The sequence below is a fragment of the Electrophorus electricus genome, chromosome 1, assembly GCF_013358815.1.
Source record: "Electrophorus electricus isolate fEleEle1 chromosome 1, fEleEle1.pri, whole genome shotgun sequence".
In the NCBI taxonomy this organism is placed as follows: Eukaryota; Metazoa; Chordata; class Actinopteri; order Gymnotiformes; family Gymnotidae; genus Electrophorus; species Electrophorus electricus.
Genome location: NC_049535.1, coordinates 10,749,054 through 10,767,500, shown reverse-complemented (window position 1 = coordinate 10,767,500; position 18,447 = coordinate 10,749,054). Strand labels below are relative to the sequence as shown.

The following is an 18,447-nucleotide window of genomic DNA, read 5'->3' as shown; positions in this document are numbered from 1 at the left end:
TCTTCTGACCTTTTTTCACATCTTCTCTCCTACAAGCAAACCAGGTTCCACACTCGGTCCCAAAGCCCCATTCACCTCTCACGTCACCGCTCTCTACTCACTGGCGTCACAACCTTCACTCCTTTTCATGTCCATCCTTGGAATCTGCTTCAGGTACAGTTTTCTCTTCCTCCTGGTCAGCATCTGATCCCAAATCAGTTTGGCCTCAGTGTTCCTATGCTCAGTGGAGATATATCATCCAAATCGATTCTTCTAGACCTCTCTGCTGCCTCTCTGACCTAGGACTCAGAGGCTCAGCATGGATATAGTTTGAGTCCTCTCTAGAAGGATGCTGGATTCAGGTCACACGGAAACTCTCCATCGGTGTCCCACAAGACTCAGTTCTGAGTCCTCTTCTCTTTTTTCTCAAAACTTGCTCTCTTGGTGATGTAGTTGCAGCATCTTTGGACAACATCTCATCAAGAACAGCTGCCTCCAACTGTATCCCAGTAAGACTGAACTTCGACACATCCCCTAAGTAAATGCTCTTTACTCCATCCAAGCATGCAGGAACGTTTGGTGGAACAGTGGACAACCAATTGTTATTCTCAGATCATGCCACAGATCCATTTCCATTAACCATCACTTAGTTCCAGAGTATTAGAGTCATCGAATGATAGGTTAATCCTTACTGATATATTCATACTGACAGGGCATCAGTAAAACATACCTGTAAGGAAAACAACACATTGTCTTATCAGATTGCATTTAGATTGCATTCTGGATTATTCACTTCTGGAACAGCTACAGTTTTTCACTGTAGACAAAAAAGTGCAAATTTCTCCTCTTCAACATTCTGAGAATTTGCTCTTTTCTGTCTGAGGACAGGAACCTGTTCAGTTCCTTCTCATCTCCGGGCTTGATCTCTGGAACTCATTTTCTCAAGAGAGAATCTGCCAATCACAGATGCCTGAATATCTAGACCATCATCTTCTCACGGGAATTGAGATGATAGCAGGAAGATGCAACACGTGACTGGATTAACTGGATCAGGTAGTTGGTTGAGCTTTTAATGCAGTTCAACCCTCTTCATATTATACGAGACTTTATTATGCCAGGAGTTTTCTGATGTGATCTCCTCATTAATCTCTCTGTTTCGTATTCTCTCTCTCTTATGAGAGCATTAAATTACGAACAGTTGGTTTTTAAATTTGCGTGTTTTGTCATATGCGCATCAACAGTTATGTGGGTTGTGTGTGTGTAACCACATAATAATTATTATTATTATTTACATTTATATAGCACCTTTCTCATACTCAAGGACGCTTTACAGATATATATATATATACATATATATAATAACCATTACTTCGATCCTTGATATTATCTTAGATTATTGTAATGATCCATTCATACTGATAGGTCATCAGGATATTTTTAAACATACCTGTAAGAAAGCAATATATTGTCCAAACAATTGAACTGCATTTAGATTTGATTCCAGAGTATATAATTTGGAACAGTTACAGTCTTTGACTGGAGAAAAGATAGCAAAGCAGAGGGGAATTTCAGATTTGACAACATTCTCCTTCACACACTTGTTCTAGGTGAATGGTGGCACCAGTCACCATTCACCCAGGGAGTGAGCACCAGTCACCCAGGGAGTGAACACCAGTCACCATTCACTCAGCGAGTGAGCACCTGTTGTTGCTACAGGAATACTTTTGCAAGCCTTGACGTGTTCTGTGGAGTGGTTGGTAATTGACTTCAGAAAGACTAAGATGACTTGACAGATCTGAAGACATTCTTTGGATGCTAAAAGCGTTCAAGCATTTCTTGGAAGATGTCCTATTCTTTCTATTCTTAGAAACCTGAAGTAGTTTTTCTTTCTTTAAACACACACACACACACACACACACACACACACACACACACACACACACACACACACACACACACACACACACACACACAAATAATTAGTTTCTTTGCTGCAAAGATTACAGGCCAAAACATGGTCAGTGAGAAGTTTTTATTTTGTTTTTTTTCTGGGGTACAAACCACTATTTGTTATATGCTATGTGTACTACATGAATATTACATATAGTACAGGAGTACATTGTTATGGCAGAGTAGAAGTGTATTAATTTGTTAAATTAGATTTTATTTAATACATATTTATTTATTTTTAGGCTCAAATCAAATTTTAGAATAAAACAGAACAGATTAGAATGTTTTATTGTCATTGCCCAGCAGTGCAGTAAATTTAAGAAAATGTATAAAATTTAACACCTGACAGTTCTGTTCATTTACATAATAAAAGTCACATTAAAATCACAGCGAGATTGTAATGATCTGATAACTTCAGCAGGACTAGGCTTCAGTATGTCTGAAGGCTTCAATGATCACAGTGAACAACGGCCCAGTAATGTTTCAAAGGTAACCAGCAAATGCTGCATTCTGTATATAAATGCAGCTTGTATCATGAATAACAACAAATTAGAGTCCAGTAGTTACCATTCACATGATCAAGTAAACACACAAACAGGAAATACAAGGACATATGCTACCTTATTTAATGGTGTAACACCATTAAATTAAATTTAAAACATATTTATTTTTGCAAATAGACACTTTCAGATTTGGGGTTCTAGCTTTTCTGTGATTTAGCTCAAGTACAACTGACAGATGTTGGAGTGCTAGGAAAACTAAAGGCCTAGTCATTCTCTATCAGAGTCATGTAACTTGTCCTGGATGTATCAGAGTCATATAACCTTTCTTGGAAAATTTAGGAACCTTTTTTTCTCTCCACAGTTCTTGGAACTGAAGGCCAATTGTTCTGAGAAGAGGCGTTCTCATTTTCATACCATATTCTCAAAAGTACACACCTGAAGAGTAGCAGTAGGGGCATGCTGGCATCTCAGTGTTGAGCTGAGTTTGGTTTTCAAATCATCTCATTTGTGTACACAAAATATACACTGAGCATGCAGAGATCAGACTCCTTATGGAAAAAATGCTTCTTTTCTCCCTTCAGAGTGCATTGTGCTCAAATGTGCTCAGATGTGCTCAGATGTGCTCAGAAGTGCTAAAATGGGCTCAGATGTCCTCAGATGGGCTCAAGCCTGCTGGAGGTGGAGTCCTATGTGGTGATGTCAGTATATATCATAATTCAGATCAGGTTTATTTCAGTTCAGCTGATTAGTCAAACTTTCCTTAAAACGAGGTTAGTAACTTCTTGGAATCATTTGGTGAAATGTTGTGTTTATATCATCAGTTTGACGCATAACACAAAGACAAAGTTGTGTGTGGTGAATGCATTGTGGCACTATAGTCCTGGTACAAATGAGTACCATAGTGTATGGACGTCACATGACTTTTGAACAGATACAATGCAGGACATCAATAAGTTGTAATACGAGAGTAGAGATCACTGGCACTCAGAGACCTAATCGCTGACCATTGTTTCATCCAGGTCCACGTCAGAGAACACTGTTCCTTTGTCTCTGATGTGTGCTTAGGATCCAGCATGACTCTCGGCTAATATTCATTAGAGACTTTCCTGGTCATATGAATATAACACTATGGCCCAGCCTCAGGATGTGAGCAGGAACGCCTAGAGGCAGCAGGTGCAGAGCTACTGAAAGATGAGATCTACGTGGACTGCAATTAAATGAATCATTTAAACTTGTAACACCCACAGGAAAGATATTAATAAGTCAAAATATTAATAAATCTATTTATTACAAATAGATATATTTAGGATTAAACTAATATTTTCAAAAGAAAAAAAGCTGATTTCTCTGATATGTATTCTGTAGAGCCCCAACAGGACATGGTGGCACATTGTTTAGTCAACACAGAATAACCCTCCTGTCTGTAGGACACATGTGGCAGGTAGTCTGTGTTTTAAATGGCTTAGTTCAGGTGTTTTGGAATGCTGGGATAGCGAGAGTGACCCCTATGGTGGTTTAACGTACAAGTGTTCCCTGAAATATTTCATACCTAACACTTCATTATTTATGATGTTATTAAGCAAACCAGCTAATCATAAATGGCTTCATAATATCAGCTCACAAAACTAGCATGTATTTAACACACCATGGTTAGGTTATTCTTTTCTAAGGGAAACCTTATCACACATAATATCAAAATATAGACATATGAATATTGCAAACAAAATTTAAGGTTTGCTAAGGTTTACTCAAAAGTCTTTTTTCCTGAGTTTTTGAGTTTTCAGAGTTATTTGTGTGTAAGCAGTTTGTAACCATAGCCAGGAGAGCTAAAATGTTTTATGTATAAATGTAAATCTAAATATATTAATATGTAAATATAATGTTGTATTTATAACAACAGCATTTTTGTAGCAGCTGGCATATTGTAAAGGAAAGTCAATGGGTTGACCTTGAAAAGCAGGTCATTCTTGTTTGAAAAAACCCTGCCGCTGTACGTACCCGCCTTCAACTGGTCAACCATGTCCTGTGTCATACTTATGAGTCAAAAAAGGAAAATATGATTGAACTTGATTCACTACAGGCTTAATTCTAAATTCTCTTCAGTACTAATATTTTTAGTATAGAAGCACCATACACCATTTGAGATTACAGTAGAATATAATGGCAGATTAATATTGTTTGTGAGTAGTGTATTAATCTTGAAATGTTAGTACGGGCATAAGATGATGGACTGGTGGGATTTGCCTTGTTGACCCAGGCTAGTGTAAGACTGAAGATGATTGGTTAAGACACTCAGCTGACTGTCCTGTTGTGGCTGTCTTGTTGTCCTGTTGTCTCAGTTGTGTATAGTTGGCAATAAATTCGATAAGTGAATCCCCAGGCCCAACAAAGTAACAGGACGTTATGCACACAAAACCAAACCGCAAATGTTGATGGAATAATTTTATTTAATATGGTAAGAATTACTTTACAGGACGTACTCTTCAGACTGAATTCGTTGTCTGTACAAATATCAGTAAGGTACTTTTACTACAAGACCTCTGTTTATGACTGATTCACGTGAGATATGAACAATTCACATGAGAATGTGACCACCACTCACCACCCAGAGGTCACACTCACCACAATCCAGAGGTCACACCCACCAGCCATGAGCCTGACCTGTTTTCCTCCTCTTCTTAGGAGCCATAATCTGGAACCCGGATTGAGACATCGAACGAGCTAGTCCTCATCCTCAGTGCCCAGGACACAGGCTGCATTTCCCTCTCCAGTACTGGGCACACAGCACCGTGCGGACTGGACACCCAGGTGCCACGCTCACCAGCTAGCTTCTGGCTGCACACTACTGTTGGCCTTCTATGCAACGTGACATGTCATGTGTCATGTAGCCTCATGTATCAATAAATCAATTAAAATGTATTTATATAGTGCTTTTTACAACAGACGTTGTCACAAAGCAGCTTTACAAATGTCAAAGTCCAAGCCTCCAGTGAGCAAGACAAAGGCGACAGCAGCAAGGAAAAACTCCCTAGAGCACGAGGAAGAAACCTGGAGAGGAACCAAGACTCAAAAGGGGGGGGGGGGGGCATCCACCTCTGGCCGACAACGGTCACCACAATAGTAACAATTATTGTATGTAGCCTCATATATGCTCATACATGCTCATGTATGCTTATGTATGCTCATGTACAGCGAGTCACCACCAGCTGGAAAGCTGCTCCCACTGACCACTCCCATGAGGCCACAGTTGCATTTGGCAGTCGACTTCACGACAGATGTCTTCACATCAGGTGGTAACACCACCATTCTCTCTTTTCCCACAGCTCTGGAGACTCTGTTGATCCAGTGTGTGTTCTGCCAGTTCGGCCTATCAGAGGGAATCACATGTGAGAGAGGTGCGGTTTTCACGGTAGGTGTGGCAGGAGCCAAGCTGAGAGTGGTAGTGTGCCAAATGTCCGGGTATCAACTTACACGTTAATATGGTGACTCAGCAGCAAGTCACATTCATTTGTCCTGTACTTTCAAGAACACCCAGACACCTGGAGCACATATTGGCCCTGGGTGGAGCATGCCCAAAGCTCTGCCTCCACTGGGCTCTCCATTTCGATTGTGTCCTGGGAAATGCGTCATGGTCTCCGCGGCGCCATCGCAAACTACAAAAGAAATGCAGAGGTGAGAATACCATACCAGCCAGGTGATCGCGTCGGAGGGTCAACCAGAGACAGGGGTATGGGCCCCAGTAGAAAACTCAAACCACAGGTATGTTGGCTCTTATACAACCTTAGAGAGCATTAATGAGGTCACCTACAAGGTTGCCCTTCCTGTGGGTAGCTGGGTGTCCTCTGCCTTCCATGTCTCTGCTCTCAGGCCAGTAGCCACAGGTCCCCTGAATTAAACGGAGACACACTCCAACTCTGTCTCCACGGTCATCGGTGGAGGGTCGGTCTACATTGTAAACCAGCTGCTGGAGTCTAGATGGTGTAGCGGAGGTGTCCAGTATCTGGTCGTGAGGTGTGTGGTCCTGAGGAGAGGAACTGGACACCGGCCAATCAGATCTTCGACTCCAGATTAGTGACTGATTTCCACCAGGCCAATCCAAGGTGCCCTCAGACCTGATCTGGGAGGCCACACACACACACTCCTCAATCCCTGTCAATCATCACCATCAGCCACTCCCCCAATCACTTTCACACACTTATTAGTTATTCTGTCCTAACTTTCTTTCTTCTTTCTTTCACTGTTGAGTTCATGGTCTTGTTTGGTGTGATGACCCCTGTGAAGAGCTTGCGAGGTGGCCTCATGACCCATGAAGCAAATTTCCGCGTTATAACACCATCAACGGGTAACATGATGGGCGGGTTCATTTAAAAATAATAATAGTAAACAAGACTTCCAAAAGGCTACGCTCGCTCATGATAACAATCACGCCCAGGTTTAAACTCGCGCGCCACCGCTCGTTACAAAAAGACCAGGCAGGTGTCGCGCGTGACGTCTCCTTCCAAAACGAAGCAGCGAGCTCAGAAATCCAAAGGCTTCGCGAGAGGGCATCAGCTGCAGAGAGACGCCAACAGGACCGCCGCGCGCTAAACGACTCTAAAGAAACACGCGACTCAAATGTGACTTTAAGATGTTTGTAACGTCGTAACGTCTACATTAATTTACAGGCTAATTTTGTTCAGTAGAAATATTTTTGCCACAAAATGACAAACTTTACGTACAGCGCGCTCACGGCGGAACGTCTCGCGCACTGGTGAGTCTCGAGGTTGCACTGACATCACCGCACATGTCCGATGGTGAAACTGCGTGATTTTAGCCACATAACTACACCAGTACCAACCACATGTGCTTTCCGGTTCCGTCTCTTTCGTGCTTCGTTTAATTTGGGGTAAATGCATGCTGCTGCACGCGACAGAAGCGCTGGGGTATGTGAGAAACGTGAGAACTAAAGGTTGGAAATATATGTAGAGACATTAGAGTGTGTTATTAATAAATATATGGTCCTCATCCGCTAATTTATTACCTAATCATAGAAAAACGCAGGTGTTGCGTGCTTAGGTCACACATCGATGTGATGGAAACCTCGTGCTACTGGGCAGAAAACACAAACACGGGGATTCCTGCACTATAATCACATTATTTAGCCATGTTGTCTTACAGCAGGGAACCTGATGACTGGCACGGCACGGTCTTGGACTGATCTCCCCAGCGACAGTGCAGCTGCGTGTGGCCCCTGTAATGCTGTGAAAGAGCTTACTGACCATTGCAGTGCAGTGTGTGTCCACAGTGTGAAAGAGCTTACTGACCATTGCAGTGCAGTGTGTGTCCACAGTGTGAAAGAAACAGGCCGGGGTGAAAACAGCGTAACTGTGTATGTATGTAGGGTTAGGTTTAGAGTGTGTGTGCGCGTGTGTATGTATGTAGGGTTAGGTTTAGAGTGTGTGTGCGTGTGTGTATGTATGTAGGGTTAGGTTTAGAGTGTGTGTGCGCGTGTGTATGTATGTAGGGTTAGGTTTAGAGTGTGTGCGCGTGTGTATGTATGTAGGGTTAGGTTTAGAGTGAGCGTGCGCGTGTGTATGTATGTAGAGTGAGCGTGCGCGTGTGTATGTATGTAGGGTTAGGTTTAGAGTGTGTGTGCGCGTGTGTATGTATGTAGGGTTAGGTTTAGAGTGTGCGTGCGTATGTATGTAGGGTTAGGTTTAGAGTGTGCGTGCGTATGTATGTAGAGTTAGGTTTAGAGTGTGCGTGCGCGTGTGTATGTATGTAGGGTTAGGTTTAGAGTGTGCGTGCGCGTGTGTATGTATGTAGGGTTAGGTTTAGAGTGTGTGTGCGCGTGTGTATGTATGTAGGGTTAGGTTTAGAGTGTGCGTGCGTATGTATGTAGGGTTAGGTTTAGAGTGTGCGTGCGTATGTATGTAGAGTTAGGTTTAGAGTGTGCGTGCGCGTGTGTATGTATGTAGGGTTAGGTTTAGAGTGTGCGTGCGCGTGTGTATGTATGTAGGGTTAGGTTTAGAGTGTGTGCGCGTGTGTATGTATGTAGGGTTAGGTTTAGAGTGCGTGCGCGTGTGTATGTATGTAGAGTGTGCGTGCGCGTGTGTATGTATGTAGGGTTAGGTTTAGAGTGTGTGTGCGCGTGTGTATGGATGTAGGGTTAGGTTTAGAGTGTGCGTGCGCGTGTGTATGGATGTAGGGTTAGGTTTAGAGTGTGCGTGCGCGTGTGTATGTATGTAGGGTTAGGTTTAGAGTGCGTGTGCGCGTGTGTATGTATGTAGAGTGAGCGTGCGCGTGTGTATGTATGTAGGGTTAGGTTTAGAGTGTGTGTGCGCGTGTGTATGTATGTAGGGTTAGGTTTAGAGTGTGCGTGTGCGTGTGTATGTAGGGTTAGGTTTAGAGTGTGCGTGCGCGTGTGTATGTATGTAGGGTTAGGTTTAGAGTGTGCGTGCGTATGTATGTAGAGTTAGGTTTAGAGTGTGCGTGCGCGTGTATGTATGTAGAGTTAGGTTTAGAGTGTGCGTGCGCGTGTATGTATGTAGGGTTAGGTTTAGAGTGTGCGTGCGCGTGTGTATGTATGTAGGGTTAGGTTTAGAGTGCGTGCGCGTGTGTATGTATGTAGAGTGCGCGTGTGTATGTATGTAGGGTTAGGTTTGTGTGCGCGTGTGTATGGATGTAGGGTTAGGTTTAGAGTGTGCGTGCGCGTGTGTATGGATGTAGGGTTAGGTTTAGAGTGTGCGTGCGCGTGTGTATGTATGTAGGGTTAGGTTTAGAGTGCGTGTGCGCGTGTGTATGTATGTAGTGTGCGTGCGCGTGTGTATGGATGTAGAGTGTGCGTGCGCGTGTGTATGGATGTAGTGTGCGTGCGCGTGTGTATGGATGTAGAGTGTGCGTGCGCGTGTGTATGGATGTAGAGTGTGCGTGCGCGTGTGTATGGATGTAGAGTGTGCGTGCGCGTGTATGGATGTAGAGTGTGCGTGCGCGTGTGTATGGATGTAGAGTGTACGTGCGCGTGTGTATGGATGTAGAGTGTGCGTGCGCGTGCGTATGGATGTAGAGTGCGCGTGCGTATGGATGTAGAGTGCGCGTGCGTATGGATGTAGAGTGCGCGTGCGTATGGATGTAGAGTGCGCGTGCGTATGGATGTGGAGTGCGCGTGCGTATGGATGTGGAGTGCGCGTGCGTATGGATGTGGAGTGCGCGTGCGTATGGATGTGGAGTGCGCGTGCGTATGGATGTGGAGTGCGCGTGCGTATGGATGTGGAGTGCGCGTGCGTATGGATGTGGAGTGCGCGTGCGTATGGATGTGGATGTGGAGTGCGCGCGCGCGTATGGATGTGGAGTGCGCGCGCGCGCATGGATGTGGCGTGTTCCTCCAGGAACACTCTACATCCATACACACGCGCACGCACACTCTACATCCATACACACGCGCACGCACACTCTACATCCATACACACGCGCACGCACACTCTACATCCATACACACGCGCACGCACACTCTACATCCATACACACACGCGCACGCACGCTACATACATACACATGCACACGCACGCTACATACATACACATGCACACGCACGCTACATACATACACATGCACACTACATACATACACACGCACGCTACATACATACACACGACCATGAACGCCTACATCCATACACACGCGCACGCACGCTACATCCATACACACGCACACTACATCCATACACACGCACGCTACATACATACACACGACCATGAACGCCTACATCCATACACACGCGCACGCACGCTACATCCATACACACGCACGCTACATCCATACACACGCACGCTACATACATACACACGAACATGAACGCCTACATCCATACACACGCACGCACGCTACATACATACATACGCTACATCCATACACACGCACGCTACATCCATACACACGACCATGAACGCCTACATCCATACACATGCGTACGCACGCTACATACATACACACGCTACATACATACATACACACGCACGCCACATACATACACACGCATGCACTCTACATACATACACACGCATGCACTCTACATCCATACAAACGCACACGCGCACTCTTCATCCATACACACGCGCACTCTTCATCCATACACACGCGCACTCTTCATCCATACACACGAACGCCTACATCCATACACACGCGCACGCACGCTACATACATCCATACACACGCACGCTACATACATCCATACACACGCACGCTACATACATCCATACACACGCACGCTACATACATCCATACACACGCACGCTACATACATCCATACACACGCACGCTACATACATCCATACACACGCACGCTACATACATCCATACACACGCACGCTACATACATACACACGCACGCTACATACATACACACGCACGCTACATACATACACACGACCATGAACGCCTACATCCATACACACGCGCACGCACGCTACATCCATACACACGCACGCTACATCCATACACACGCACGCTACATCCATACACACGCACGCTACATCCATACACACGAACATGAACGCCTACATACATACACACACGCACGCACGCTACATACATACATACGCTACATCCATACACACGCACGCTACATACATACACACGACCATGAACGCCTACATCCATACACACGCGTACACACGCACTCTACATCCATACGCACGCGTGCGCACTCTACATCCATACGCACGCGCGCGCACTCTACATCCATACGCACGCACGCGCGCGCACTCTACATCCATACGCACGCGCGCGCACTCCACATCCATACGCACGCGCGCGCACTCCACATCCATACGCACGCGCGCGCACTCCACATCCATGCGCGCGCGCGCACGCCACGTGTGTATGGATGTAGGCGTTCATGTTCGTGTGTATGTATGTATGTAGCGTGCTTGCGCGTGTGTATGGATGTAGGCGTTCATGGTCATGCGTATGTATGTAGTGTGTGTATGTATGTAGCGTGCGTGTTTATGTATGTAGCGTGCTTGCGCGTGTGTATGGATGTAGGCGTTCATGGTCATGCGTATGTATGTAGTGTGCGTATGTATGTAGCGTGCGTGTGCATGTGTATGTATGTAGCGTGCGTGTGTATGTATGTAGCGTGCGTGCGCGTGTGTATGTATGTAGCGTGCGTGCGCGTGTGTATGGATGTAGCGTTCATGTTCGTGTGTATGGATGTAGCGTGCGTGTGTATGGATGTAGCGTGCGTGTGTATGGATGTAGGCGTTGGTGTTCGTGTGTGTGCATGTGTATGTATGTAGCGTGTGTGTGTATGGATGTAGTGTGCGTGCGCGCTCGCGTCTGGATGTAGAGCGCGCTCGCGTCTGGATGTAGAGCGCGCTCGCGTCTGGATGTAGAGCGCGCTCGCGTCTGGATGTAGAGCGCGCTCGCGTCTGGATGTAGAGCGCGCGTGTGTATGGATGTAGGCGTTCAGGTAGGCATGTGTCTATGTATCTGCAGTAGGTGACTTTTAGACATGCATAGATCAGAAGCTTCACAAGAACAAAAGTCTTTGTTTGGTTTGCTGTCATTAGTCGCTGAATGACTTTAGAGTCTTAAACTGTTCTGCCATACTGAAAAACCAGAGCACACTGGCGAGAAGCTTTCAGACATCTCATTAGACATGTGAGTGGTGTCCATGCAAGCATGTTTAAAGAAATGTTAGACAGTTAGCTCACTGTTGTGTGTGTCTGTGAGCATATTTGTGTGTGTCTGTGAGCATATGTGTGTGTGTCTGTGAGCATATGTGTGTGTGTCTGTGAGCATATGTGTGTGTGTCTGTGAGCATATGTGTGTGTGTCTGTGTGAGCATATGTGTGTGTGTCTGTGTGAGCATATGTGTGTGTGTGTGTGTGAGCATATGTGTGTGTGTGTGTGTGAGCATATGTGTGTGTGTGTGTGTGAGCATATGTGTGTGTGTGTGTGAGCATATGTGTGTGTGTGTGTGTGAGCGTGTGTGTGTGTGTGAGCATATGTGTGTGTGTGTGTGTGAGCATATGTGTGTGTGTGTGTGAGCATATGTGTGTGTGTGTGTGAGCATATGTGTGTGTGTGTGTGTGAGCATATGTGTGTGTGTGTGTGTGAGCATATGTGTGTGTGTGTGTGAGCATATGTGTGTGTGTGTGAGCATATGTGTGTGTGTGTGAGCATATGTGTGTGTGTGTGTGTGAGCATATGTGTGTGTGTGTGTGTGTGTGAGCATATGTGTGTGTGTGTGTGTGTGAGCATGTGTGTGTGTGTCTGTGAGCATGTGTGTGAGCGCGCGCGTGTGTGTGTGAGCGTATGTTCAAAGTTCAAAGAGGTTTTATTGTCATTTCAGCTATATACAAGTACACAACAAAAATGAGACAGTGTTCCTCCAGGACCATGGTGCAACACAAAACAACAGTGCAACAGGCAACATGCTACACAAGTGCAAACAGTCCAATATAGTGCAAAATGTCATTAAATAAACATTAAATAAACAATAATAAATACAGAACAGGACAAATACAAAATGAGTAGACAGTGCAATTATTTAGTCCAGTACACAGTACTGGGCATATGTAAAGCGAGTTGTGCATAGGAATCAGTGACATGCTACCCTGAACATAGCAGTCACCGATAGCAGCCAGAACAGTTCAGAGTACAGTGCTGTTTTAGTACAGCACTCTAGCAGCAAGTAGGATAATGTGCAAGTCTGCAACAGGAGTGCATAGTTTACTTGTGTGAGGTTTGACTTCAGCACTAGTCCGATGCAAAACAATGTGTGTGTGTGTGTGTGAATGTGTGTGTGTGTGTGTGTGTGTGTGTGTGTGTGTGTGTATAAGTATGTATAAAAGTGCCCATTTTGGAATCAGAATTGGAGTTAGCCAGAGTTCAGGAGTCTAATGGCTTCTGGGAAGAAGCTGTTGCACAGTCTGGAGGTGCAGGACTGGATGCTGCGGTACCTGGATGTTGGTGGCTTTCCGGATGCAGCGCGTTATGTAGATGTTCGTGATGAAGGTAAGAGAGACCCAAATGATCTTCTCAGCTGTTCTCACTATTCTCTGGAGGGTCTTGCGGTCAAAGGCGGTGCAGTTCCCAAACCAGGTAATGATGCAGCTGCTGAGGATGCTCTCTACAGTACCTCTGTAGAAGGTAGTGAGGATGGGTGATGGGAGATGGGCTTCCCTCAACTTACGAAGGAAGTAAAGACGTTGCTGGGCTCTCTTGGTGATGGAACTAGTGTTCAGGGTCCAGGTGAGGTTCTCCGCTATGTGAACACCAAGGAACTTGATGTTCTTGACGATCTCCACTGAGGAGCCGTTGATGGCAAGCGGGGAGTGACCTTGCCTTGCTCTCCTGAAGTCATCAACCATTTCTTTTGTCTTGTCAACATTCAGATACAGGTTGTTGACCTTACACCAGCTCACCAGTTCTCGCACCTCCTCTCTGTATGCTGACTCGTTGTCTTTGTTGATGAGACCCACCACGGTCCTGTCATCAGCGAACTTGATGATGTGATTCGAACTGTGCATCGCTGCACAGTCATGAGTCAGCAGTGTGAACAGCAGAGGGCTGAGTACGCTGCCCTGGGGAGCACCAGTACTCAGTGTGGTGGTGTTGGAAGTGCTGCTCCCAATCTGGACTGACTGGTAGACCTCAGTCAAGAAATCCAGGATCCAGTTGCAGAGGGAGGTGTTCAAGCCCAGTAAGCTCAACTTTCCAATCAGATGCTGAGGAACAATGGTGTTGAATGCTGAACTGAAGTCTGTGAACAGCATTCTTACGTAGGTGCCCTTTTTATCCAGATGTGTGAGTGCCGGATGAAGTGTGGTAGAGATGGCATCATCTGTAGAGCGGTTGGAGTGGTACGCGAACTGCAGGGGGTCCAGAGAACGGGGAAGCTGGGTCTTGATGTGTCTCATGACGAGTCTCTCGAAGCACTTCATGATGATGGATGCGAGTACGATGGGACGGTAGTCGTTGAGACACGACACCGTGGGCTTCTTAGGCACGGGGATGATGGTGGTGGTCTTGAAGCATGTTGGGACCATGGCGCAGCTCAGAGAGATATTGAAGATGTCTGTCAGGACATCTGCAAGCTGGTCAACACATTCTCTGAGCACACGACCCGGGATGTTGTCTGGTCCAGCAGCTTTCCGTGGGTTAACTCCACGCAGAGTACGCCTCACATCAGCCGCCGTCAGGCACAGCACCTGGTTATTTTGCGGAGGGATGTATGTGTGCGTGTGTGCGTGCGTGCGGTTGAGGGAGCTGAAAGGTTTTTCATTTTATGCCTTTGGATGTTAGTGCTGCAATATAGAAATTAACAAACAAATAAAAAATTTTCAAATATGTACTCCAGTTTGCAAATGAAACAGAAACAAACCATATGGCCCAGTGAACCTCAGACTGGTTTCTGGCTGAGTGAAACTGAAGTTGGTGACACCGAAAGACAATGTATGCAAACAAGATGCTTCTTAGAACCGAAGCAGTGACTCTTCATGGAGGCTGGGTAGAGTTCCAGATGCTGGCATGTCAAAATTTCTAAATCATTTGCCTGGCAGTTGCTGGGTAAACTCATTCCATGCTTACTCAGCATTTATGAAATTGGTACTAACACTACATGTGTAAATGCATAAATTATATCATTTGCTGGCCTGTTCAGTGTAACGTTCTATTGGCAGATTTATGTCTGGAATACGTGAGCGGAGCAGGATGAAATCCAGAGAATGGGCCGTTCATAGCACCAGCAGATCTTTTCCATTCCCAGTATTACTGTATGATTCTGTTGTCCCCTTAGGGGTCTTTTACAAACTGGAAAGGCAACTAAAAAAGTGACATCAGATATGCATGCTGGTCTAGTTATTCCCTATCGTACAGAGCGCGTTACAGAACGGGGGAGAAGGGAGAAGGGATCCTTCCAGACCCGGAAAATTCTGTACTTAAACAGCAAGAAGCAACAAGTATAAATAGGAATATTAACTCTAATTAACTCAATAGCAATGTGATAATAACTCTATAATTACTTGATACTAACTTTATCATTAAATTAACTTTATAATATCTAATTGCATAATGTGCTAATTGTACGTTCACACACACACACACAGAGAGAGAGAAAGAGAGAGTTTAATTCAAGAGTTTAATCTATTTAAATAGATTTGGGGCAATGGTAGCTCAGTGGTTAAGTGGTTAAGGTACTTTTGGAAGATTGTGGATTCAAGTCCCACCACTGCCAAGACCCTTAACCCTCAATTACTCAAGTTGTACTTAGTCATAAGTGTAAGTCGCTTCAGTTAAAAGCATCAGCTAAATGCCGTAAATGTAGAAATGAAATATTCAGCTAAACAGGGTTCTACGTTTCTTACTGTATTCTATTATTTAACAGCACCAATAGGAATTATTGAATCAGCACTTTTTATTTAAGACTTAGTGTTTACAGTAAAGTTATACAGTAGAAATGAAATGAAATGAAGATGAAACAGACAAAATGCAAACCTGAAGAACAGCAGAGGTAATATGCCGTTAGAACCGACTAAGCGTGTGCTGTTTGGATCATCACAGTTAAGCTCCTAAGAAGCTCGGCTTTAGATATTTAATGGCTAGATACCTAAAGCAGTGATCACTAAGATGAAAATGCATGTGGAATACATTAGAATAACTATTTCTGGATTCATCTTCACACACAGGGTCTGGTGTTAGTAAGCTTGTGTGTGCATATGTGTGCGTGCGTGTATGCATGCGTGCACGTGTGTGTGTGTGTGTGGGTGTGTGTATGTGTGGGTGTGTGTGGGTGTGGGTGTGTGTGGGTGTGGGTGTGTGTGTGTGTGGGTGTGTGTGTGTGTGTGTGTGTGTGGGTGTGGGCGGGCGTGCGCGTGTGTGTGTGTGTGTGTGGGTGTGTGTGTGGGTGTGTGTATGTGTGGGTGTGTGTGTGTGTGTGTATGTGTGGGTGTGTGTGTGTGTGTGTGCATATGTGTGCGTGCGTGTATGCATGCGTGCACGTGTGTGTGTGTGTATGTGTGGGTGTGTGTGTGGGTGTGTGTATGTGTGGGTGTGTGTGTGTGTGTGTGTGTGTATGTGTGGGTGTGTGTGTGTGTGGGTGTGTGTGTGGGTGTGGGCGGGCGTGCGTGTGTGTGTGTGTGTGTGTGTGTGGGTGTGTGTGCATGTGATTTCCAAAGCTTAAATGTATTTTTTGTGAAAATGTCCCTGTACACTCAGTTCTGTTTTATGGTGTTGTCCCTGACTCCTCTTCTGTCAGTGCCCTTTGACGTCATCTTCTGAGTTTCTTCCCTTCCAGCTACGTGTGGAATGACACTCTCCCCCTCTGTGTGGATGTGTGGGAACTCTCCTGAACTCTCGAGTATCTCCATTCATGTGCCGCCCCTCCAGAAGTGTAAGCACACCTGTCTGCACACGTCTGCTGTAGATGGGTGCTTGGCAGTGATTTTTGTGCAGCTGCTCAGGTCTTTGCTTCTGAATGTGCCTGGCTGCAGCTGTCTGTGCCCCATCCCAGCCCAGTGCTGTTGCATTATGGGTAAGGAGAGGGCCAGGCTTGCTCAGGGGTACAGAGCTGGAATGGCTGCTTGTGTGTGAAGGTGCACGCAGCATGTAGCACACGTGGCTGTTCCCTCAGCACACGTGTCTGCTGTGTCGTGGTTCGAAGGGCACTGTGGGTTACTGCTCTGTAAGAGATGTATCTCACCAGGTGAGGTCTCATGCTGTCGTCGACAGACCCGAGGCTATAACCGAAACCGACCTATCCCTCTTCTGTTTCTGTGACAGCCCTCACTGAATTGAATACCTGAAGCCTCGGAGACACCATGAATCCTTGGAGATGTGGCATGCTGGTCTTGGTGGGCATACTGGGCTGGACACTGCTCTTCTTTCTTTACTTTTCCTGGAGCATTGACTCCCACTCAAGCCTGCTTCTGGCCGTCGTGGACACCCGCCACGTTCAGTTGAGTGCCAGGACCTTGACCACGATGAGGGGACAGAATGACAGCAGTGTCCAGAGACAGGTTAGACTACTCCCCCCCGCCATGATGCTGCCCCAAGTGAACAAGTGGAGGAGAGCGAGGAGGCCCTTGGACTTTGAGTTCTTCTCTGAGGGAAGGCAGGCGGTGCATGCGCTGTGGAAGGGCCAAGCCTCGGCAGATATGCTGAGCTTTAGACTGCAGGAAGCCAAGAAAAGTTACACTGGCATCAACCCGCACAATGTGACGTACACGGGCTCGATGGTGGCACAGCGCGGCACCCAGGACTTACTGTGTCAGCTGAAACGGCAGCAGCTCAGGACCGTGGACGGGACCGAGGAGCCTTTCGCCAAGCTGGGCTGGCGGCAGCTGGTGCCAGGGAAGCCTCTGCAGCAGCTCCGCGACACCCCCTACAGGACATGTGCTGTCGTCACCTCCGCTGGTGCCTTGCTCAGATCATCTCTGGGGAAAGAGATTGGTGAGTGAATGAGCTTTGGGCAAGAACCAAGACGTGAATGATGGCTTATTTATGTACTTCATATACTGAACATGTAGTGTGAATGACATCTTAATGACACCATATACTAAACATGTAGTGTGAATGACATCTTAGTTAATGACACTATATACTAAACATGTGGTGTGAATGACATCTTAGTTAATGACACCATATACTGAACATGTAGTGTGAATGACATCTTAATGACACCATATACTGAACATGTAGTGTGATTGACATCTTAATGACACCATATACTGAACATGTAGTGTGAATGACAGCTTAGTTAATGACACTATATACTGAACATGTAGTGTGAATGACATCTTAATGACACCATATACTGAACATGTAGTGTGAATGACATCTTAGTTAATGACACCATATACTGAACATGTAGTGTGAATGACAGCTTAGTTAATGACACTATATACTGAACATGTAGTGTGAATGACATCTTAATGACACCATATACTGAACATGTAGTGTGAATGACATCTTAGTTAATGACACCATATACTGAACATGTAGTGTGAATGACAGCTTAGTTAATGACACCATA

General features: G+C 45.6%; 1 protein-coding gene across 4 annotated transcripts in view; it reads left to right on the top strand.

Moving 5' to 3' along the window:
- st6gal2b (ST6 beta-galactosamide alpha-2,6-sialyltranferase 2b) overlaps window positions 1-18,447 on the top strand; it is a 28,303-nt gene that overhangs the window by 6,716 nt on the left and 3,140 nt on the right. The window contains exons 3-6 of one of the 4 annotated variants that reach the window (XM_035533820.1): window positions 5,115-5,240; window positions 5,756-5,841; window positions 5,959-6,104; window positions 17,196-17,864. In XM_035533820.1, the coding sequence (XP_035389713.1) occupies window positions 17,234-17,864 (631 nt within the window). In that variant the 5' untranslated portion in view covers window positions 5,115-5,240; window positions 5,756-5,841; window positions 5,959-6,104; window positions 17,196-17,233. Of the gene's footprint in view, window positions 1-5,114; window positions 5,241-5,612; window positions 5,842-5,958; window positions 6,105-16,605; window positions 16,807-16,853; window positions 17,865-18,447 lie in introns of those variants that run through there. The other 3 variants (XM_035533831.1, XM_035533862.1, XM_027004695.2) reach the window with 3 other exon arrangements.